Source organism: Arvicanthis niloticus, chromosome 11, assembly GCF_011762505.2.
Source record: "Arvicanthis niloticus isolate mArvNil1 chromosome 11, mArvNil1.pat.X, whole genome shotgun sequence".
Lineage (NCBI taxonomy): Eukaryota > Metazoa > Chordata > Mammalia > Rodentia > Muridae > Arvicanthis > Arvicanthis niloticus.
Genome location: NC_047668.1, coordinates 5134919 through 5159784, shown reverse-complemented (window position 1 = coordinate 5159784; position 24866 = coordinate 5134919). Strand labels below are relative to the sequence as shown.

The following is a 24866-nucleotide window of genomic DNA, read 5'->3' as shown; positions in this document are numbered from 1 at the left end:
AGGTCTTTCCTTTTTGTTTCCTTGTTTAATTATTGATTCACTGTATAATCAAGAGCAGACTAATAGTCAGTTCAAAGTACCTAACAAAACTGAGTCTTCATGCCACTTCAAGTTACAAAGAAAGCCGTGCAGCTGACTTTCAGGTTCAGGAAACTGGGCATTCTTTCCTGTGGTACCACCTTGTGCGATTTCCACAAGTTCACACTTGTCAAAGTGCAGTTAATCCAAAATTGCAGCGACAGTATATCATGCCAGCTGAATCCAGCCATGTATCTGAGATAGGATCGTATTTCTGTACTGTGTTCAGATAGGAAGACCCTGAGTGACCACCGACTACATAAAGGTAGTTATCGATTACTGCAGCACCAACTCCTAGCACAGGTGGGGAGAAAAGAACAAACAGGTTAATTAAGAAGTAACTATGTCTCACAGAGAATAATTTATATTTTAATGTGTTTTCAACACTTATTTCAACAATATCCTGTAATTATACAGGCAATACAGCAATATAGACTTACTAGGAAATAAACAAAATACCAACAAAACAAAACAATCCAAAACAAACGAAAACAAAGAAAGAAACAAACTAAAACCCCTTAACAAAACAGTCAGTTGCCCACTACAGGAAAGCATTTTCAAAATACGCTTTTTGTTTCAACACACAATAACATGTACATGTTCACAGGGTACAGTATGACATTGTACAATGATCAAATCAGGGTAATTGCCATGCATTCTTAAAGTACTAGGAAGAAAGCAGTATATTTATAATGTATATTTGTATGTTTTCTGACATTCATATAGTCATGCCTTCAAACACATCGCACTATGTAACTCACGTCTTAAACATCCTCTTAGATATTACCACCTGTAGTTCTAAAAATAGTAAGTCCACCTACATTTTAAACATCCTCGTTGTTTTTACGGCTTTCTTTAGTGAGGGTAAGAAGCTATACTAATCACTTAAAAGGTTCTCTGTATTTTGTGCTATTGATGTCCCTTGAGTGCCTATGGTTCTGAAGTTTTTCCATCATAATTCACATCTTTGTGAAAATCCCTAAAACATTTCTATCATTTAAAGCTGCCTTTTAAATAATATCATTTGAGTTTGTGTTCAAAAATAACAATTTCTCCTTATACCTAATGATGTATTTGTTTCTTCTCTAGAAATCCTAAAATCCAACTCCTTTTTGACTGAACTATCTTTCCTGCAGAGGACAGAATGTTTGATAGTGAACATACAGACAGTGATACATGGAGCAGCCAGGAGGAGGGGGCAGGGGCGATGGTGGATTAGGGACACACAGTACTTTCAGACATCCTCAAGAATCGGAAGAAACCATTAGGTATGTGGATATGTAGAGAGGTGGCTGGTGTGGAAAAGCAGGAGAACAGTAAGCAGCAGGCAGAGCCCAGGTGGAATACTGAAACACAGACGTGCAGATTTGTAAAAGAAGAAATCTATCATGGAGCACTAAGCAAACAGCAGAGAAAGAGGCACATCCTCCAGTGAGAAAGGAACAATATGGAAGGTTCCACATGTTCACTAGGTGACACACTGAAAAAAAAATGAAGTTTGTGATGGCATTTCTAGTTTGGCATGGTGGTGTACACCTTTCATCCCAGCCCTCTGGACATAGAGGTTGGTGGCTCTCTATGATTTGAGGCCAGCCTGTTCTTCGTGGCAAGTTACACACAGATTGCACTTTCAAGCTTGCTCACTGGTAATATGGGTGGCAGTCATCTCAGTAGAGGTCTCACACTCAAACTTGGGCAAAGAAAGCACAACATTCCTTTTCTGTACATCTCTAAACAACAAAGACCACACCTTTCCTCAATGACTGAACACTCCAAGAAGTCACTGTGACTTGGACTGAGAGTCACAGAAAAGAATTCTACTTGACCTGTGAAAGTCACATCACAGAGGCAAAGTTGTAGTAAGATAAGGGAGAAAAGCCCTGGCACACAAAATAGTCACAGTCCTGTGCTTTGTCTATGGCTTCCTGTGTAGTCTCAGAGGACCACAGTAAGTTGCGGAAATTTCTCATGCTAAATCCTCGTAATAAGAGTGACTTTGAAAGGAGTCATCATCCATCTAGTGTGTTCGAGGATTCATCTGGTGGGAGCAGTTCAGAGGATGGAGCCAGTACTCCACATTAACAGGCTTACATATATACTAGATAAACTCTGATGGGGCTCAGATGAAAATAGCCCTTTGTAGTCTAAATTGTAAGGACTTTACAAAGAAAAAGTGACTTATATACTCCATCTAGAAAACAGCGAAGTATGTGGGGATATGTAGTATGTGCATGGTGTATGGGTGTATGAATGTTGTGTATCTGTATTCTGTGGTGCATATTTGTGGTATATGGCACATGTGTGTATGGTGCATGTGGTGTATATGTGTGTATGTATGCATGTGCATGTGTGTGTGAAAGGTGTGTACATGTGTGTTTTGTGGTATATGTGTAATGCATGGTTATGTGGTTTTTGTGTGGCATATGTGGTATATAGTATATATGTGGTTCTTGTGGTATGTGTACGTATGTGGCATATGTGATATGTGTGGTGTATAGGGTATATGATGTTTGTGGTACATGTGTGTTGTGCATATGGTGTATATGTTTTGTGTGTGGTGTATAGTTATGTGGTTGGTATGTGGTATGTGTGTGTGTGTGTGTGTATGTGTGGTATGTGAATAGTACTCATGTGTGTTTTCTCTGAAGATGGATATACTGATAGTTTCTGTCCTTCCTTCTCTTCCTTTCTTTTATTTTTCTTTCATCTCTAGATTGCTTGTCTCTGTTTACTTTACAATTTTCCTACTTTAGTGTGTGTGTGTATGTATGCTGTATGCATATGTGCAGGTATGTGGCACAGGAGGAGGCCAGAGGTTGATATCAGGTGTCTTTTATTGCTATACTCTTTTATATTTTGAGACATGTTTTCTCACTGAAGCTGGAGCTTGCTGATGTGGTTAGACACTGAGCCTTTGAAATCCTTTTGTCTTGCCTTCCTACTGCTAGGATTACAGGCATTCAATGCTGTGACCAGATTTCCTGTTTGTGTCTGTTAAGATTAATGTTATTTTTATGTATGTTTCTCTCTGTGTCTCTGTATGGGTGTCTGGGAAGGGCAGATGTGGGTGTTGGATCCTCTGGATCAGTGAGCTACAGACAGTTGTAAGCTTTCTAATATTAGTGGTGGGAACCAAACTCTGGTCCTCTGCACAAGCAGCAAGTGCTCTTAATTGTTGACGGCTATCTCTGGCTCCATGAACCCAGTTTTTTAGTATGAACACGGGGATCCAAACCTAGATGCTCACACTAGCTCACCAAGCACTTCACTCAGTGAGCCATCACTGCGCCATCTATCCCCACAGCCTTATTATTTCTGTATCAATCTGCTTTTCTTCTTTCCCCAGCATCTGTTTTTATTACTTAAGTATTAATATCATTAGCTTCAGGAACTTTTAAATTCTTAACTTATACTGTAGATGTCCTAGCTCCATTTTTCTAACCTTCCTGATTAATCAGCTACGTGTCCAAGTGCTTTATACTACATTTAAATTCCTGATTTGTTTTTCAATTGTTTCAGTTGCTGCTGACTGCTATTTCTTCTCTGAGTGGTGATGGAATTATGATCCCAAGTAAAGGTTTCTAACTAAGAAATCTATTAAAACAACAACAACCAAAAGAGATATTTATTCCAACAAATGTGAAACTTGCAACACAAAACATAGAAATATTAAAAAGCAAGACAATTTGCCTACCCCAAAAGATGGTAATACCTTGATAACTGAATCCTAAGATATTAGGATGTCTGAAGGAATTCAGAATCTAACTGAGAAATGAGCAATACACAAAGGATTCAAAGTCAAATTTTATAAATAACCAGTGATGCCACAGAGAATGCAAACAAACAAGAAGTGAAGTAAGAACACCGAGACCTAAGAAAGAGAGCAACGTAGATGAGAAAGCAGCACAGACACTGAGGTTCTGAACGGAAACCGATGAGAGACACTGGACAGGAAGTAGTCAGAGGAGAAAGCATCACTAATAGCTCTTGTTACACAGAAGAAAGAACACCATAGCGATAAGGACAAGATCAATTAAATGGCAAGATAGCTGCAGATTTCAAGTCCTCTAGGACATGATCAAGAGACCAAACTAAATAACTATGGGATAGGAACAAGAGAGCCTGCCATACAAATTAAGACAAAGAAAACCTTTTCATAAAATGAGAGCAAAAATTCCCCAAATCTAAAGTGATAGGAGAAAAACTGAAATTATTTCCTCTAAAAGCAGGAAATGCGGTAATACACAATGAGATTCTAATTCAGGCTAATACCTAAATTCTCTAGTCAGAAAAAGGGGGGAAGGGACAAGACAGAGGAATGAAAAGTGATATAAATAGGAAAGGAAGAAGTATAATTACTTGCTTTTTTAAAATGATATAATTCTGGATTTGAAACTCCAGGCACCCAATCCACTATGTTGTTTTGGGACTGCTTGGAATCCAAACCGAAGCCCAGACACAGACCACCCACCCAATTGTCTAGATGCCATTTCACCTAATACTTAGCTTTAGGACCGAATAAATTCCAGTGACCTGAAATCTCAGGACTGCAAGGCATCCTGCAACATAGCTCTCAGGTAAGGCTCCTCAGTCCCAGTACACCCAACTTCTGGCCACCCCTCACAAATCAGTCTCCACACTAACACACAAATCCTAGTTTTGTAGCCTGACCCCAGATAAGGATTCACAGCCTAGCAGCATCTACCTCACTTGTCTCTACCTGAGAGCAGGATATCCTGAACCCCATCCCAATGAAGCATCACACACTTCCACTATGATTTTGGCCCCTGGTATCTACAAGGATCAACTGTAGAGCATGAAGAACTCTCCTGAGACTTCTGAGTATTGGCAATGGGAATCTTCTAAGCTTACAGGTTTGCTCCTAGGCTCAGACATTGTTGCACCTATCCCTGGATGAGCTAAGACTACTGCTGACACTCTTCGAACACTTCAATACAGAGTGGCCTCTGAACACCAAGCACCATTCAGCTGGTCTATACATTGACAAATTGGGGCAATAGCAAAGAAAGATCCAAACACTCACTCAACAAAGATGAGACCAGATGTCTATACCAAAACAAACACCACCACCAACAAAACAGTACTGACCAAATTCTAGATGCCTACATCCCAACTGCAAAAGCCAAAAACACCATGAATAAGGAAGACAATGTCTCTATAAATTAGCACCTCTAATTGTATTGTCCCCTGAAAAAAAGAAACTTAGTTGATGTATAAGACAAGGATTTTAAATGGAAATTATAAATATGTTTAAGGAACCCAAGCAGGGTATAGAAAGAGGAAATCATAGTGAAGGCATAGAAAATATCTTCAGAAAAATAAAGCACAGAAGAACATTCTCCACCTTAATGAAGAAATGCCTATCCAGGTACAAGAGAGCTATGAAACACCAAGTAGAAAAGACCAGAAAATTAATTCTCTTCCAAGACATATTACAAATGATATTAGAAAGAAGGGATAAGCACACTCAAGAAGTTACAAGAAACAAATAATTCCAGGAAACATAATCAAATGAGAGCTGAGAAAACAACTCAACAGTACCACATTAATACACTTTTTAATGATAACTCTAAATATTAATGATCACAATTCCTAAATAAAAATAAATGGGTTTAGTAAACAAACAAAAGAACCACACATTTAGATCAATGGGATAAAACAAAGGACCTAGAAACAAATCCACACAGCAATAGCCACCTTGAAAAAAAAGCCAAAAACACATGCTGGAAAAAAGAGCTCTTAACCAAACGGTGCTGTGACAGCTACAAGTCCACATGAAGAACAATACCAAATACCTGTCTCTCACCCGCTACAAAAACTCACTCAAAATACATTAAAAATAACATTAATGTGTGATCTAAAATTTTGAAGCAGCAAGAAGAAAATAAACAGAAAACTGTTCAAGTCAGAGAAAGATTAAGTAACAACTCTCTGACAAGGACTCCAATCAGTCAGTAAACAGTAACTGAGAAATAAGACTGGACAGCAAAGGAAACTATGGTCACAGTGAAATAGCAGCCTATAAAACAGAAAAAAAAAAAAAAAAACCTAGGTTAGATATTTATCTAATTAGAAACCAATATTCAGAATATATTAATGATTCAAACAAAAATCCAAATAATTCAATCAATAAATGAATAAACAGACTAAACAGAGACCTCTCAACAGCACAAATCATGAACACATGAAAACTCTCCAACAGTCTACCCCAGTAAGAATGGCTAATCCTCAAAGGAAACAAGTGTTAGAAAAGACACCCAGAACAGGAACTGCTACTGCACCAGGGAAAGTGTCAAGTTGGTCCATCCATGACTGCAGTCTGTATGGAATTCCCCACAATAACAAAATAGAACTACTATAACATCCAGCTATCCCACTTCTTGGTACATACCCAGAGGAAAGAAAGTCAGCACATAATAAAGATACCTGTAGACTCGTGCTTATAGTGGCTTATTGTCAGAGGCAGATGGAGTCAGAAGAAATGGATGGAAGGTTACAGGCCAGTATACAGCACAACACAACGAAATGAAAAGAAACCCTGCCTCAAAACAAAGTTGGAGAGAACCAACTCCTCTAAAATTCTCTGATCTTCACACACATGTGGTATACCACACTGTGTACCTGCTGTTCTCTCTTGCTCTCTGTTAATCTGTGTGTCTGTCTGTCTCTCGTACACATACACACAAGTACACAGTAATTTCTTTCTAATAATATGCTTACTGTTAAGGACCAAGGTGCTAGTATTGTAAGAATATCACTACATAAAGCACGGCTCTGTATGCTGAGTTTAATGAGTTAACAGCTAGCTCAAGATGTAGTTCAATTTTGGAGTATTTACATGCACAGGCTCAGGCTTCAATCCCCAGTACTACAGAACAAACAACAAGAATGAATATAAAAACATTACCTGTCCTGGGTTCTTTCATTGGTCTACACACTGTCCACTGATTTTGATGAGGGTCGTATCTTTCAATGCTTGACAAATGTGAAACACCATTATGTCCACCTACCACGAAGATAAAACCTAGCATAACTCCAACGCCAAAGTGAATCCTCTTATCCGCCATGGATGCAACCGTCTCCCAGGAATCCTTACTTGGATCATAACGCTCCACACTGCAAGTGTTTACATGAGGAAGAATTCATTTACAGGTCATTTTTGTTACTTATTATTCCTGAAAAACTAAAGCCCACCACACTTTTAAAATTAAACAGACAGATAAAAATAGTAGTGATTTGTCTCAAATGTTTACGCATCTGCAGATATCAGGTATAAAAAGCTCACTTTGTGAAAAGGATACAAGAGCTGAATGTTATTTTTTTATACAGTTAGATATCCATGAAAGCGTGCAGGGCCAATTCCATGGATGTTACAATCCCTCATAAAAAATGGCGGTGCAGTACATTTAAGCACCAGTCTTTTTCATTAGATTGCTCACAGTGAGTAAAACACTACTCCCAGAGGTAAAAATCTTTAGAACAATTTTAAACAAAGGTTTATAACTATGATCCACCGTATATAAGTCAGTAACTTGTAAACTTTACTTTTTCTTATTTATATTTCTCCTTTATTCAATATATTACAGAATGTAAGTCTCGCGTTCTTACTCTAATAGTAGATGACATGTGTAGTATGACCAAAGAATCCAAAAGGAATATGAAATAATATTTTAATTTTAAAAGCTGCTTCTTTAAAGTAATTATTATGTATGCATAAATATGAGTGTGAATATACCACAAAAAAACAAGAAAGGCTCTTGAGATGCAGCTCTTTCCTTCCATCATGGGGTCCAAAGACTGAACACAGTCTGCAAGACAAACTCAGCTGTGCAGTAAGCACCTCTGCCCACTGAGCCATCTCACTGGCCCAAGATTTTAATTTTAAAATGTTTTATAATGTGCTGGAATACAGGAATGGCACTTCTATGTGATTGCATTAAGCAGTGTGAGAAAAGATCATGCACACATGTAGATAAACACATACTTGCATCATACAGAAATCTCCATTTGTCTTCTTAGGTTTCTGAGCTCTAAAATACAGTTGAATACATTAATTGAATATAAAATTTAACAGAGATTTGAATCTCAGTGATACAAAATATTACACTTTTTATTAGGAGCAGTCTAAATCTCCAAATACCTATCAATATTACTTAAGCATATTGAAAATCTATTTATACAAAATGTAAAACTCAGAAATGAATGTCAATTTTGCTTCTGTAGAAGTCTACAACCGTAAGCAATTCAATTACTGTCTTAGGTACCTGTTCATGTGAGCGGGGCCATACCCTCCAATGGCATATATCATCCCATCCAGGACCGCTGCAGCAAAACAACTTCTTGTGCTTGTCATCGGGGCCACAGGTTGCCATTGCCTTATTTTGGGGATGTATTTTTCTACAGATTGCAAGTAAGACTGTCCATCATATCCACCTAAAGCATAAACTTCTCCCGCAAGTACTACTACTCCAAGAGTACTTCGGCTCTCACTCATCCTCTCCAGAGAAGTCCAGGTATTTGTATCAGGATTCCAACATTCCACCGAATTTTCATGTTTTCTGACAGGGCCACCAGGACGCACGCTAGTTTCAATACCACCTATAACATAGACTTTTTGGTCTAAAACACATATTCCAAATTCATAGCGAGGAATATTTAAGGGCGCCAGACCAATCCATGAGTCATTCTGGGGAAAGTACATCTCCACACTAACGAATAAGCAGAGAAATAATAGATTAAAAACGCAAATGGCCCATAAAACAAGCATGTTTACTTGTGTTAATAGTCAAGGTCATGCAAATCAAAACCACAAGAAACCATGATATACCTTCCAAACTGCTCAAAGTGCAGACAGAAAATAACCATTGGCAATAGTGTTTTACAAACATGGACACACTGGCTAAGAGTGTAAACGGTATAAACTATTTTGGAAAACAATTTTTATCTGACAAGGTGGAGAATACATACCTTCACTTAGGATTTCATTATTAATGTGTCTCTTTTATTGAATATCTACTGTAGCCAAATCTTAGTAGGCACCATATTCAAAAATGTTCACTGGGGCACAAAACAATAATTCATCACAAAGAAAATGGCTAAATGATAGAGTATCTAGATGCACTGTATACATTTGCCCCATGTCTAAGGTAAATGCATCCACATATCTATATACCCGAGTGGATGCCTAAGTCCCGCTTCAAAAGACTGCAAGCAGTCCAAATGTGTGCCAAGCGTCAAATAGAAAAATGATGGTATTTCACACAACAGTGAAAATGGATTTTACGCATATGAGAACAAGTTGCTAAATTCAAAACAATTCTATTTTCATTTGTATCAAGTTCACAAATACATAAAACTAAATTCCAGGATCAGAAACACTTGTGGTTATTACCTTTGGGCAAGGAAGAACAGGTAGGGAGCTCAGGGTTGGTTCTGGGTGCTGGCTACATTCTACTACACCAACTTTTGTTTCGCTTGTTATAACTGACTAAACTGTACATGTGGGGTTTGTTCACTCTGCATATGTGTAAAATTTTAATACTTAAAGTTAAAACCATATTATATCCATATACTATAGTACCAAATGCTCATGAAAGAAAAAGAAGTCCTTCCTCATGTAGTGTAACAAATAAATTTTACAACCTTGCTGCCTGGTGAGAAAGCACATCTCTGAAGAAATATATTTAAATAAAATGTCAAAAACCTTCATATCTTTGAGACACTTAGTATGTGGAAAATTATAATGAAAAGCAAAATAATACAACAGATAAAATTGGGGATACTTATTTCTGGGTGCTTTAACCAGAACATGCTTGTGTGCTGAAGTGGAAAGAGGTAAGGATTTAGGAGACATATAGGGCAACTGGAAAAGAAAAAAAAAAGTTTAAAGGAGAGAAAACAACTGCCTGACTATACTGAGGCAGGAGAAGTGACCTTAGAGAGATTCGGGCATGGCGAGGAGGCAGATCTATGGTTGCGCCTGACTATACTGAGGCAGGAGAAGTGATCTCAGAGATTCGAGCATGGCAAGGAGGCAGGTCTATGGTTGCCTCTATTTTTTCAACAGGGTAAGGAACACACTGTGATGGCTTGATGTTTCTAAGGAGGCCAAGGAAGTCAAAGAACATATTGATGAAGGAGATGTAGAGCCGGTGCTGGGGAGTGCTGGGGAGTGCTGGGGAGTGCTGGGGAGTGCTGGGGGCCATAGGAGACCAGGTACAATGACATATTCCTCCAGCCACGCTCCAGAGCTCAGAAGAGCCATGGCATGAGTAAACATGCCGGTCTAACACAAGGATATGATGAAGAAATGGAGAGGCTAGGAAGCCATGGCTGTGCTCTGAGGGATGATGACAGTGACAGCAAACCTCCTGGAGGGAAGGAGAGTCACAAGAGTGTTTCTTAGGCCCCTCTTTGCTGCAGCGTCTGAGTAAATTACAAAGAGCAATTTCAATTATAAATTTACTCGGCTCACAGCTCTGGAGGTTGGGAAGTTCAAGGCTGCAGGTCTGCATCTGGTGAGGGCCTTCTTACTACACACTGTGATGGTGTAACATGGTGAGAGGAAAAGGGCCCATCCCTTTTTAACCAACCTACTTTCAACACCCAAAATGATGCTCTTAATCCATCTGAGTGATGCCACATGAGCCAACCCCTTAAAGATCTGACTTGTCAATATTGTTGCATGGAAGACTAAGTTGCTAATGCATGAATTTAGGGGAGTTACATTCAAACTGCATTATATTTGTCCCTGGTCCCCCAAACTCATATCCTTCTCATGATGTAAAATACAATTATTTCATCTCATTATTTACAAGAATTTCAACTCATTTCAATATCAAAGTTCAAAGCAGTGTTGCAGAAAATATTTAATCTCAATCTGGATTTGTACCCCTGCCTTTGTCTATTTAGTTCCCAGATAAAAGACAGACAACTTTTACTATTTTCAATAAGCCTTTATCAGCATTAAAACTGGGCAGATATTTACCCTCTATGCTATTAAAATCTCTTTCCTATTGGTAACACTGAGGATTTACTTACTATGTTTCAACTGGCCAGCCACATGGCCATTCTTTCTTGACTCCTAACCCATGGCGTCTCTCTTCTCTCCCGCCTTCCTCTCCTCCCCTTCCCCCAACCCCTCTCTTTCTCTCTCTCTCTCTCTTTCACCCCTCATGGTCTCCTCTGACCCCAAGCCTGGCAACCCCAAGCCTCACCTCTCTCAATTCTGCTCAGCTATAGGCAGTAGGCATCTTTATTCACCAATCAGAAATAACTTGGGCAAAGCCACATAGTTACTTTGGGTCTTTATGTGACCTCTGTCTCTGGGGCAACCAGACCTTGGTGACCCACAGTTAGCATTATAATACACAGCAGCAGACCACATTTCAACAGCATAGACTTATACAAATCAGTCTTAATTCACTTCCCCTTTGAGCTTAGGAGACCAAAACAAGTTATATGCTTTCAAGATACAAGGGAGAGATAGGGTTAGGGCAGACATTCCCTTTTCAAGAAAACAGGCAACAAAGGAACAACTAGTCCCAAAGATGCACAAACGCACGCATGCACGCACGCACTCACGCACACACACAAACAAAATGCAATTACATGTTTACACCAAAGACCAATCTCCTTTGATTCTATATAGGCTGAGCATACTGGGGTAGGAGTTAGGCCCATAAGGCCCAAGGAAGCCTCAACTCTACGGCTTTGTTGGGTTCAGTCTACTCAGTCTCTCAGAGTGTGTGAAATCTTAATGCCTGTAGCTCTCCCACGTCCTTGAAGCTCACTGACTCTAAGTAGGGGGCTCTCTACAGTTGCTCCATCTCTACCTGAATCTCCGCCTTGGCTTTCAATCATATCGACATACTCTTAGAAACTTACATAGAAAAGCCCACAGAGATTGTGTTAGGAATCTCTGGTAGGTCAAGCTGTAGCTGGGCCTGCTTGAGTAACAAGCTGGAGTAGTCATAGTGTTATGCTGAATTACTCTAGTTTGTGAGTTCACATGGTCCTAGCTTTGGGTTGCTCTAAGCAAACCTTTACAACTCTTTGCATACAAAGCTGTGAATTTCTCAACTTTTCCATTCTGATTGCCATTTAATTATAAATTCTATCTTTAGGTCATTTCTTTCCTCTCATACCTTACTCACATTCAGTTAAAAAGAGCTATACAGAAAAATTGCTTAGAAATTCTTTTGCTAGGTAACCTCGGTCATCATTCCTGTGCTGTATTATGTAAAATAAGGAATGTGCAAATTTGTAACAAGTTCTTTGCAACTGTGTAACAAGGCTTATGTTTCCTCCAAGCTGATGTTCTTCATAATTAAAGCTACATCACAATAGTCTTTTATCACACATATTTCTTTCAATACAGGGGTCATGCACTAACATATGTAACTGTCTAGGAAGATTCAGACTGTCTCCTCTTGAATCCAGAACTGTCTTTAATGTTGTGTTAATTAAAATCTAGAAAAATCGTCCAAATCTGATCAACATGTTTCCATTACCCAGCTCCAAACTGCTTCCTCGCTTCCGGGCTTCCCGGCATTTGCTCCAGCAACACTCCCCTCTACGGGTAGCAAGTTTTCTGTCAGTTTCTTTTCTGCGTGGGTATATATAAACAATGGAAGTTTATTTGGCTCATGGTACTTGATGCTGGGAGGTTGGAGATCAAGGGCCTGTTTCTGCCAAGGGCACTCTTTCCGCACTATAACACAGCAACACGCCAAAGGGGAATGAACAGAGCCAGAGTTCTCTCTTTCAGAAAAAAATCCATTTTTAAACACACATTTTAGGAATAAGTTCAAACTATAATAGAGCACATGTGCTGAAATACGCTGGCATGAAAGGAGGGGGTAAGAGAGCAGAATACCTGAAAACAAGCTTTAGACTACTAAAGTGATGGGTAACGACAGAAGTAGCCGCTCCCCAGTAGGCGCAGTGCTGTGAGACCAAGCCCTGTATCTGTGTGCTTTGGGCCAATTCAAGAGAGTTAACATCAGAACTGAACTGAACTTTTAAATGCCCTGGTGGTGTTAGAAAATTGGTGGGTGTAAGGAACAAAAAGAAAAGAAAGAAAGAAACCTCAGTGGAAATGAACCTAGAAGTTCTAAGCGGGATTATCTAGAATTCACGGACTTGTGCTTACCTAACTCACACCAGAGAACTCATGTAAGCAGATACTGCATATAAAGGTACTACTCATCCTAATGGTTTTTGGTTGTTCTTTTGTTTTTAACTTGGAAGTGTTTTACTATGTAGGCTTGGTCAGCCTAGAACTCAGGTAGACCAGGATGACCTCGTGTTCATGGCTATCCTACTGCCCATCTGGGATTACAGGTGTGTGCTATTACATTTGGCCCCCAATAAATCTTGTAAGGGCAAATGGCAATCAGTTTTATCAATACTTTCATGGAATGAGTGTAAATGTGTTGCCACATATCCATTCAAGATTTAACATATTCCCAGTTACTTGTAAGTATTTTTAGTACGTCATCCTTATGACTCCCTACGTCTAAGTAGAAGCTTGGCTACCTCTAACTATCTAACCTGGCTACCTCTATCTATCTAACCTGGCTACCTCTCAGCTATCTAACCTGGCTACCTCTCAGCTATCTAACTTACACTTTCTTCTCTAGCAAGTCGTAAGCCCTACGTTAAAAAAATACACAGAATGGGATCTCCCCAGACCTTCTCTCATCGCTTTGTTCTACCAGTATATTCTAGGCTTCCCTGACTATTAAATCCCATGTTTCTGCTGCCGTTCTACTGTCTGAAGACCTTGTTTTCCGGTACCCGTCCTCTGTTCCGTATGTTCAGCCCACTCCCTTCTTTATGGGCATCTTCTTTCCAACAGACTCAGATATTTCTATTCAAGAACCAAATATAGTAAGTCAAACGTTCCTGACCTATCCGTTGCTCTCTTGACTTTCACTTTCTTCATTCATTCTCAATGCACTGTAATGTCTTAAAATTATGCTGACATGAAAGACATTAATAATCTTTATACTGTCACATATTAGAGCTACTTTTTCATCTTTATCTTTCTGGACCTTTTCTTCATACTTGAATTTGTTGATCATGTTCCCTCCTTCTTGACAAACTTAAATTCATTGGGGTCCTTAAAACTCTTTGTTTCTTTTTTTTTTAATCTCTAAAATGATTCTAGATTGACATTTACTAATCAATTCTTTTTCCTTTCTATATGTTCTCAATCTGCCAAAAAAAAAAAAAAAAAAAAAAAAAGACATTTATGCTGGTAAAAGTGCCCATCAAAGATTTCATAGTTTAATTTATACTGTATGACAAGATTATTTAGCTTTGTGTGTGACCTAAACGGTATCATGTCACTGTCTCTACACACATTCTCTTTTTTCTCCTTCTTTGCTTGGCTCTTGCTTTCCTTTAAATAACTTAACTTAGACATTAACTTCCTTATAAAATCTTCACTAAATCCCTTAAGTGGAATACATACTTCTCTTTAATAGTTGCACAGAATTATCTTTATCACTGCATTAGCATACTATATGTAAATGCTGTCTCCTTTACTAAATTATGAATTTATTGAAGGCCCTTTATTTAGCACTATTTGGTATAGAATTAAACTCAATGGTTATCAGCTTGGTCCCAATTTTTCCAATTATTAATAATGCTGTAATAAACAGCTTAATAAAATGCTACTTCAAATTTTATTATGATAGACTCAGTGAGGAAGATTATTAGATATAAGGCAGTTTTTCTGAGTTTTCAATAACAAGTTCATAATACTTGAGAAACTAAGAGGCAATTATACAAGGATTTTTTTCAATATATACTCATATTTGGAATTCTGTCCTGAGGTCAGTTACTTGGTTCATGCCAATATTCCACTCTTTCAAGCACAAGTCAGACAATTAACATGGGTGACTAGCACAGCAACTAATCTGCTTGTAGCCCAATCTCAGTAACAGTAGTGTTAGGTCATAAAGAAAATGTATGCTGAGACTTTTTTAAATACTTAGAATATGTTATTGCCATTGATGAAATATCAAATTTTCTATTGGGGAAAGAAGTGTGTGACAGATTTTTGGAAATGGCTAGAAAGAAATCAAGAGTATTAAAACAATGTATCAAACAAGAACATTTTCAGAAGTGATCTCTATGAAAAGACAAAAACAAAAAAAGGCCCCAAAATATGTTGTCAGTGTTGAAAGGTGACTTGCATATAGAATTAAATCAAGGGCTGGCAAGCTACACAGCCATGGGCTAAAATTAAGGCCATCTAATTTTACAATTAAAGTTTTATTGAAACATCCATGGTTAAACATTCACATACTGTCTATGGATGCTCTCGTCCCACAAAGGTAGACATGAGTAGATGCAACAAAGACAGGAGGGCCCACAAATCTGAAACATCTAGTTGGCTCTTTATAGAAACACACTGGCAATCCCTGCTGTAAAATGTCAGGAAATAAAAAGAACTTTTTTCAATGCTCTTGTAAAAAACACATTTTTCATGAAAGTTATTATTTAGGGCAATTTCTTATTTTTGTCATTTCCTTGATATTCCTTTAACTATTTTCATTCAAACCAACTCCTATCTTCAGTCTGCATTCACTGCAGGATCCCAGCTCTCTTCTTTAGCATTGTGTCATAAGGAAGAGGAGAAGGAGAGGGTGAAGAGAAAGACAAAAGGGAAGAGGAGGAGGAGGAGAAGGTAGGCATAGTGAAACAGAAGAAAAATTAGTATATAACCAGGATAGACAAATGTACTTACTTAAGGTGAGGAAAGAACTAATAATTGAGTATCACAGAGGATGTACAAAAATATGATTAAATATCCTTGTAAAAATCTTAGGAAATAAAAGGAGAGAAAGAACACTAAAACAGCAAATAAAACAAAAATAAAATTATTTTTAAATACAGAAAATCATCACATCTAAAAGTATAGAATCTGTCAGTAGCACTCCTTTAAGAAACCTTTCTATTTACCTATCCAAACAGGCAAAGAGTCCAGATTTTCCTCCTACTGCACACAATACTTTAGGAGCACAGCGAGGTCGTGTCATCAAGACTGTCTGATGAGAGAGTCTGTGTTCAGGCATGAAGTGGTACTTTAGGGCTTCATTCAAGAGATGTTTACAAGTGCGATCATCACGGATAAGATGGTTCGCTTCATAGAGCCTCGTGAGGAACTTAACGCTCAGCAGTGGTAGCCGCACACTGTTCAGCAGCTGTGCTAGGTACTTCTGACGCTCTTGTACATCATACTTGATCCAAGATTCTAATGCATAGAAAACTGTCTCTTCAGTAGCTACATTCAAGCAGTCATTGGAGACAATTTCGTCCAAATCAGCATGTGTAAGCTCAAAAAACTCTTCTGTCTGGCAAACAGATTCAAAATTCTGGCATATGAATTTAGTAGCCGCCAAATAAAGGTCATGACAACCATAAGTCTCTGCAAAACGGGAAATTCCAATACAATTACCAGGGTCAAGCTGGCTTTCAAGAAATGCACAACATTCTTTAAGGACAAGTTTTATCTGGAGTAGGTTTGCTGCTGGCAGGAGAGATTCAACTGTATCCTGAGAAATGAAAACGGTCCCTGTATAGGCGTACTCCACAATGGCCTGCAGCGCGGCTTCATCAATGCACTGAAATTCAACCTCACTGTTCTCTTTCTCAGAAAGGTTTCCAGTGAACATGGCTTTGAAGTATGGGCTGATGCTGGCAAGTACCACTTTATGAGCATGAATTTTAACATCACCTACTCGAAGAATGATGTCACAGAGTTCGTGATGCTGGCGAAGAAGATTCAGTCCCTGCAGAAGTTGTTCAGAATGTAAGTGGGTTAGGTTAGCAAGCATGTAGGTCGGGGCTGTGTGGTCCATCTACAGAAAAATACAAGACATGAACAGTTACTTCAAAATAGCCATGCCAGTGTTAAGTCTGTGTCTCAAAGAGTACAAACCAGACTTGTTTACTTGTCGATCTGCTGGGTTTTGAGGCTTCTTGAGTTAGAAGGAATTTAACAATCACCTAATTCAATTCCTTTGTTATAGATATTAGGAAGTGGAAAATCAAAATGTTGGATAAGTATCCAACCATAAGGAATTTTAGATAGAAACTACATGTTTCATTGTGTATTCTCATTAAAGACTCAATTATCACTATAATAAAATCAGTATGTGGAGAAAGTCCCTTAGAGCCAAATTAGTATTGAAACACTAGTTGTCTGCTATTTTCTCAATAATAACCTCAATAATGCCAGTAGACACTGACTTTGTAAAGGTTCACTTTATTAAATTGCCTCTTCCTATGACCTCCATATTCACTAATTTGAATCCTTTCCCATAAAAGTCTTTCATTCCAATACTGTTCATGTAATTATTAATGCTACAGCTCTCTATAAAATGTGCACTCTTCCAAATGTCTTCTCACTGAGTGCTTGGTATTATCTATAACCTTTCCCTTTTCCTCCTTCTTCCTCAATACAAATTTCAAAAGTCTAAGTCAACTTTAAATTTCTCTAATTTTTTTTTGTTTGTTTGTTTTTCGAGACAGAGTTTCTTTGTGTAGCCCTGGCTGTCCTGGAACTCACTCTGTAGACCAGGCTGGCCTCAAACTCAGAAATCCGCCTGCCTCTGCCTCCCAAGTGCTGGGATTAAAGGCGTGAGCCACCACCGCCCAGCTACATGTTCAGATTTTAAACCACTCCCCATTCTCATTTGTCTCCCTGTTTAACAAGGAGAATCATATTCAGACTAAACAGTGAACAATGAACAATGCCAAAGGAAAACAGAAAGTTTGAAAGGGAAGAGCTAGGTATTTTATACTTTTCTTAAACTAAACATTTACATGCTACAACAGTTACAAAGACCTAGAAATGAGATCCTGAACTAATACCAGTGCTATAGAAGTGGACACTAGTCTCAAAAGCAAGACTAAATTTTATAAACGGTCTGAGAGGAGTCATTTCAGCTCCAGATAACACTCTGAAATAATTAATGATGTGATCTGTGAATACATAAAATGGATCAGTAAGTGTAGTCTAAAGGAGTGAACAATAATAATAAGGCACATCAGAGGCTGTCCTCTCATGATGAGCTTAGAGTTTTATATCAGAAAAGTGTATTTTATATTTAATTAGAGATTTGTAAAGAAATTTTTGAAAACAAATCTAAAATTATAATCTAGTTCAGGTAGGTAAATTAGCAGATGCCCAGCACATACAACTCAAAGAATGAAGTCTGGAGGAATGATTCTAGTGGCGCATTGCAGGACCAGACCGCAGTCCACAGGCGGGGCTCTGCTCTTCCTTTATGCAATGATCACAAAGGGCAGCAAAAACACTGAACAACAAATCAGTAATCCTAAAACACCTGACTTTTAACATATTTTTTAGTTTTTTTGTTTTTCAAGACAGGGTTTCTCTGTGTAGCCCTGGCTGTCCTGGAACTTGTTCTGTAGACCAAACTGGTCATGAACTCACAGATACCTACTTGCCTCTGCCTCCAAGTGCTGAGATTAAAGGCATGGGGTGCCTCTCCCACCTGACTAGCATAATAATTTTAATAGAGATAAAATATAAACATTCTAAAACATTGGCATGAATGTAAAGGAGAGAACTAACCAATCTGTAGAATGTTTTAAAGATTTAGGGATTTTAATTATAGTACTACTTTAATACTCTAAGCTGACGTGGGCTTAAGCTTTATTAATAGAACTATAATGCATGGAATGTCAGAAATGTTCTGGAAACGTCAGTTCGTATCAGGTTCACATCCTTTGGGCATCATGCTTTAAAGGGAATTGAAACAAGCCATAACACCCACTGAAGAGAAGAATTCAGATCATGTCCACTGAGTAATAGATCTGAGAAGTCTGAGTCTAGAGAAATGGAAAACTGAGGGTTATGTGGTAAGCCACAGGATAAATGCCGTTCAGTTACAGTAAGGGTTGGTTTGAGGGTTAAATGAATGTATACACATGAAACTCTTAAAACAGTATCTAGCAGTGAGGTCTTAGCAATTTCATTAGCTTTCTATGTTGTGCTACCTCTTAGTATTGGATAAGAAATTTACTCTAGGGTCTATGGTACATGTGGTATAAAGGCATAACATAATATAACTTGTAAATAATGTGTTCACACAATATATATAAGCACATACAGATGATACATATTACACAGATCTAGATAGGTATGACAATATAATTTTAAGAGATTTAGCACTAGAATCAGACTGCTCACGTTACAATACTGTCTAAATTATTTAATAGCTCTATGACCCTATGAAGGTCGTCTTAAAGTCTCATGTTTTCTTATGTGCTTAGCATAGTCAAAACAGTATTTAAAATGGGGATATGTCTTTCTGTGTGCTGGCATGTAGTGCCCAATAATTATTAGATGCTATTTCTTACCAGTATCAATATTAGTCTTAAGATAACGAGTTTTCCCACCTAAAGGACTCTCATCTGTGTTAACCAAAAAAAGGAAGGAAGCTTGCTTACTACCAGCAACAATTATTGGGAATAAAATTCACATATATCTTATTTTTAATGCTCAACTAAAATAATTACAATTAAAACTTTAAATAGAGAAGGTAAAATAGGAAAGTGCAGAGGTGAGACAGCGGTTTTCAGCTCTCCTGATGCTTCTTACACTTGCAAACATTGAGAATCAGGTCAACTCTTTCCAGCCTAAATACTGTAAATTATACTTGTAAATTATTCAATATTCATAATTTTGATTATATGTGGCTCTCAGCTATTTATACATAAGTGTCTAAAAGTAACTCAAAGAAAAAATAATTTCTGATCTTTAAAATCCCTGCTTGCAAATAGTTTTACTGTGTTCATTTATTTCACCAATAACCTTGTGGAGAAGGGCGGACAAGTACTGAGGAAACAGGAAAGAACAGGAAACAAAATATGAACTAGAGCCAGAGAAGTCTGAGTCAAGTCCACAGTTCGCCAAATGTACTGAACTGTTCTATGACCTTGGACATATGGTAAAATTTAGTATCTGTGTATATTAAATGTGGTATCAAGCTGAGATTGGTGGCTCATGCCTGCAATCCAAGCACTCAGGTGGCTGAGGCAGGAGGATTTATGGTGAGTTCCAGATCAACCTGGGTACAAGATGAAATCCTGTCTCAAAGAATTCTAAAAATGTAAGTCTATAAAGAATAAATGATAAATATACACATATGTAAATGCCTAGATCACATAAACAGTACATCAACATATTAAAGCAAACAAAAGAGGAAGTCCAGATAATAGTAACTCCCTTCACTGGTGGTGTCGTAGTACATCTGTTATGCTGAGTTGCCTCTACATGATAGCCATATTTTTTTAAACCTTTGTTAAAATAAAACAAATACCGAATGAGTACTATGTCTCTATGAACTAAATTAGTCAAATTTGAACAAACAGTATCAATGTCAAATTTTCAACAAGGCAACAGCACTGTATTTCATTTCTAATTATATTCATGTTGTACCGATACCCATAACATGTTAAAAGAAGACTTCATAATTTTAGGTTGTTATAACCGAGATAATGAAGATCAGGTTGCAAGTTAGTCTCTATCTACTTCATTGACACCTAAGCTACAAAGAAGTGGTGCTGAAATCAGCTGGGAGGCAATTAACTGTCACCGTATAAATAGAGATCACAGTCGCAGCACATAAATAGGAAAGAAGAGCTGCATTAAAAAAATCCAATGTAATTTAACAAATCAGATTTTTATCACAACTGCTGTCATTAAATTCTCTCCCACAGTTCAGCTTTCCTTACAGTAGAACTCAAACAATTATAATATATATTTCTACCAGTATATACCTATAAAGTGGCAAAATTAAATTTTGTCTGACAATTATTTTTATTATATCTAGAGAAACAAAAGTAAAATGAGCTTCTTGTCACTAACATGAATCTTTATATCTTGGTTTTGGAAATATGCTGCAGAAAGCAAGGGCTATATAGAGAGACCCTGTCTCAAAACACAATTAACAAAAACAAAACAAAATAAAAACTAAAAATTTAACTTTATTAAAGCTCTGACACAATTAGTAAGATTCAGAACAGACACGGAAAAAGAATAGATCAAAATATATAATCAAATAATTCATAAAATATAAAGATTAATAATAGAAAAAAATCAAATTTTATCTTTAGCACCCTTCCCCTTTTCACCAAACTTCTAAAAGCTCTAAACAAATAGTTAAACTGACTAATTTGAGTTTTATTTTCTTCCTCTGACCCTTAAAATGTGTATAATACAAAGGAAGAATACAGAGCCTCTAGTGGTTGTTGAGAGGATTAGATGAATGAGTATTTACGAAGTAGCTAGCACAGTGCTTGGCAGATGACACACAACAAACAGATTACAATTATTGCTTAATAGTAATAACATTTCATTTGCACTGTACTTAATAATGTCAACTTCTTAAATTGTACAGGTTTTTATAGTTTACAGGATTTGTTTTCATTTCCAATATTTTAGAGATGCCTATAAAGCTTAAGTAAGAACACACAAAGACATAAAGTGACTCATCCAACAAATTCGTTATCTCTGACTCTGGAAATAAAACACAAATCTAGTACAACTGTGTTTATCTTACTTAAACACAGCTCAAAGAATTAAGGTAGGCAGCATAGACCTTCCTGTAATCTGCTAACTTTGTTTAAATTATTTTGAAATCATTAAAATTTGCTGCGTTCAAATTTGCAACTTTTAGTAAAGACATATTTCCTCTCAAATTGCCGAGGTTTACTTTTACAAGACAACAAAAAGTGCACTCCTATTATCTTATTAAACAAATGCCTTTATTCCCAGCACTTGGGAGGCAGAAGCAGGAAGATCTCTGAGTTTGAGGCCAGACTGGTCTACAGAGTGAGTTTCTGGCTAGGAAAGGCTACTCAGAGAAACTCTGTCTTGAGAAACCAAAAGAAGAGAAAACTCTGTTTTTTATCTAACTCTATTATTACACACAAATGCTTTTCTAGAAAATACAGAAAGGGCTCCTAGACTTCAAAAATAAGATTAAAAGAAACTTACGTACTTTTAATAGATATAATAAAATATATTAGATGAGATTTATATTCTATAAGATCGTCTTAAAAGGTACTAAGACATATGACAGTGAGTCTAATTTCCCAAACATCCACAATGAAATTAATGCATTTTCCAAGTTTTCTACGAGCCATAATGTAATAGACATAAACAAATTACAATCTGTAACACACATGGAGCTATAGGAACCTGCGAGAAAGGACTCATTTTGTTTGCTTGCAGTAAAATAATAGGACAACGGCTTGATTTATGGATCCAGATCCCTTCAGTAGTATTCTTTGTAGTGGGACAGGAAAATTCTTATATTTATGCCATAACCAATAATGAAACATCATGCAAGACTTTCTAAGTTCCTTTTCTTTGATACTGATTACAATACAACCTCAGTCTGGTTAGTAACTTGGCTTCCTAAGATCTTAGATACATGAAGAGTGTGCTGGGTTTTTCAATCTGAAAATTCCTATCACTAGAAAGAATCACCTTCTGTTCCAACATAACCTGGCATTCTGACGTGGACATTCTACTGCATACTTCATTCTCTTGTTCCCTTTCATGTGGATTGGGTCCCGAAAGTCTCAGCACATATGGAAAGTAGTATACAGTTATCAAGAAGCTTTTTAGGTTGGATATGGGAATCTGGCTAGTTGCCCACCTCTCCTTGTAGAAGTGGAGGTGTAATTCAGAGCCTTGCATATGTTAGGCAAGTGCTCTATAAGCCCCACACCCAGCCACCCCACAGTCCTTCTTTCTCACTGACAAGCATTATAATCATCTTTTCGTTTTCATCTCCATCCCTACTTTCTCTAAAAGTAGAAAATGGGTGGGGATAGCAGCACTTTTGTTATTGATTTTCTACTAATATACAGTTGCTAAACCAAACTGAGGTCGATCCACTTATATATCAAAATGACAAATGAAGGTTGTGGATTATACTCAGTGGCAGGACACTTCTAGCACCAACAAAGCCTCTGTGTTCAATGTTCAGGACAGTGAAACAAGACAGAACAGCAGCAGCAAACCACAAAACAGAAAACAAACGAAAGTGAAGAAACCATCAAGGCTTTAAACCAAAGCACAGGATACATGGTTATACAGCCTCATTTATAGTAATACTTTTTCCAAGATAAAACATTAAGACAAATATATTTTAATTGTGCTATAATAAAAACTAATAAATACAGTTTCAATTTGCGTCACTAGGAGTATTAATTATTATTATAAAGCACTATGACACGTGACTCAATTATTCCAAGATTTCAAAAAGTAATATAGCTGGGTATGGTGGCACAGGGTTATAATCCCAACACTTGAGAGGCAGAAGCAGGCGAATTTCTAAATTGGACGTCTGGTCTACAGAGAGAGTTCAGAACAACCAGGACTACACAGAAAAACACTGTCTCAAAAAAAAAAAAAACAAAAACAAACAAACAAACAAGCAAAAACGGGAGCTATCCCATTTGATACAAAGAGGGACAGAAATACTTGCATTTAAAGAATATAAGCTTGAAACTTCAAATTATAACTCAGTCTTTTCTCACTGAAAAGTTAATTGTATTATTTCCTTTAAAAGTCTACCAAAACAACAGCAAATCTGTTTTCAAGCTTGGTTTGACAGTGCACACTGGTAATCTCAACATTCAGACGGTTGAGATAGGAGGGTCAAGAGTTCAAGGCCAGCTTGGGCTACACAGTAATTCAGCAATAATGTTTCAAATATAGACACAGAAGTTGCTCTTTCATGGCCCAAAGCGGTTTGGTCTTATAGGAGATACTCTTAGTTGAACTGATTCTATTTACAGTTCTTTTACAAAGAGAAAACACTCATCCAGCCATCAAATTCTCAGTTTGCTTAAGATAATGTCTATCAACCTAAATCCTCTGGGCAGAATTCTCTTAGGACTGTAATGTCAAGAACTTGCACCACAACTGAAATTGTCTAGTGATCTCCGTCTCCAGGAGACTGAAAGACTGCAGAGACTGGAGAGTCCTAGGGGAGACTGGAGAGGTGGAGGTGGGGTGAAAGGAAAAGTCCCACAGAGGAGCTACATGATAAAGGCTTTAAGCTTAACTCCGTTTAATGCAAAGGGGAAAACACTGGTTCTACACAACTATAAGAACACTTGGTGATGCGGGAAATGAAAAGTGACAGAAGCCTTTAAGAATGCACAGCCAGAGGCTGAAGAGAGGAAAAGGAGGTAAGGGAGAAGAGGGCGGGGCGAGGAAGGTCCCCAACGACAAGGAAGTTTAAAAACAAAAGTACTCCGTGAGCTTGGCCTTGTTTGGGTTCTCCTATACTGCTAAGCAGTCTGCAAGAAGAAAGAATCTCACTCAGGATAGCAGTGAGTAAAACGTTTACAATGGTAACCAGCACTGTGCAGAACATGTCGTCTCTGGCAGCTCCGGTCCGGTCCTTTACCTCGCACTCTGGCTCATGGAGCACTCGGGCAACACTCCAACAAAGCCTGCACCACTATATAATAGCAAAAGGAAAATACCTGAGTCCCAGGAATAACACCTGCAGCAACAGGAGGAGGAGCCAAGGAAAACTGGAACGCGGGATAGGATCCTCTCTTGCTCCGGTCAAACCTCAACTCTTACGGGTGGGGCGGAAAACTTCCGCCCAGGACAGTGCAGCGTCATTTCCGTTGAAGGCCTTGACCCCGCCTCTCCATTCTAGCTACGTTCAGACTTCCTCTTCCAGGAATCT

The 24866-nt window shown here is 37.9% G+C and overlaps 1 protein-coding gene across 1 annotated transcript; it reads right to left on the bottom strand.

Annotated features, from left to right (window-relative positions):
- Klhl28 (kelch like family member 28) lies at positions 1 to 24796 on the bottom strand. The gene is made up of 5 exons (XM_034514334.2): positions 24655 to 24796; positions 16075 to 16973; positions 8364 to 8807; positions 7007 to 7215; positions 1 to 372 (listed from the first exon to the last, which is right to left on the bottom strand). Exons 2-5 carry the CDS (start codon positions 16971 to 16973, stop codon positions 209 to 211), a joined length of 1716 nt encoding a protein of 571 aa, XP_034370225.1. The 5' UTR covers positions 24655 to 24796; the 3' UTR covers positions 1 to 208.
- Between the last annotated feature and the right edge of the window lie 70 nt (positions 24797 to 24866).

Coding starts and splice junctions, on each gene's coding strand:
- Klhl28 (XM_034514334.2), bottom strand. CDS start 16,973: ATGGACCACACAGCCCCGACCTACATGCTTGCTAACCTAACCCACTTA. Junction 7,216..8,363: donor GGCCCCGCTCACATGAACAG/GTACCTAAGACA, acceptor AAACACTTGCAG/TGTGGAGCGTTATGATCCAA. Junction 373..7,006: donor AATGAAAGAACCCAGGACAG/GTAATGTTTTTA, acceptor CACCTGTGCTAG/GAGTTGGTGCTGCAGTAATC.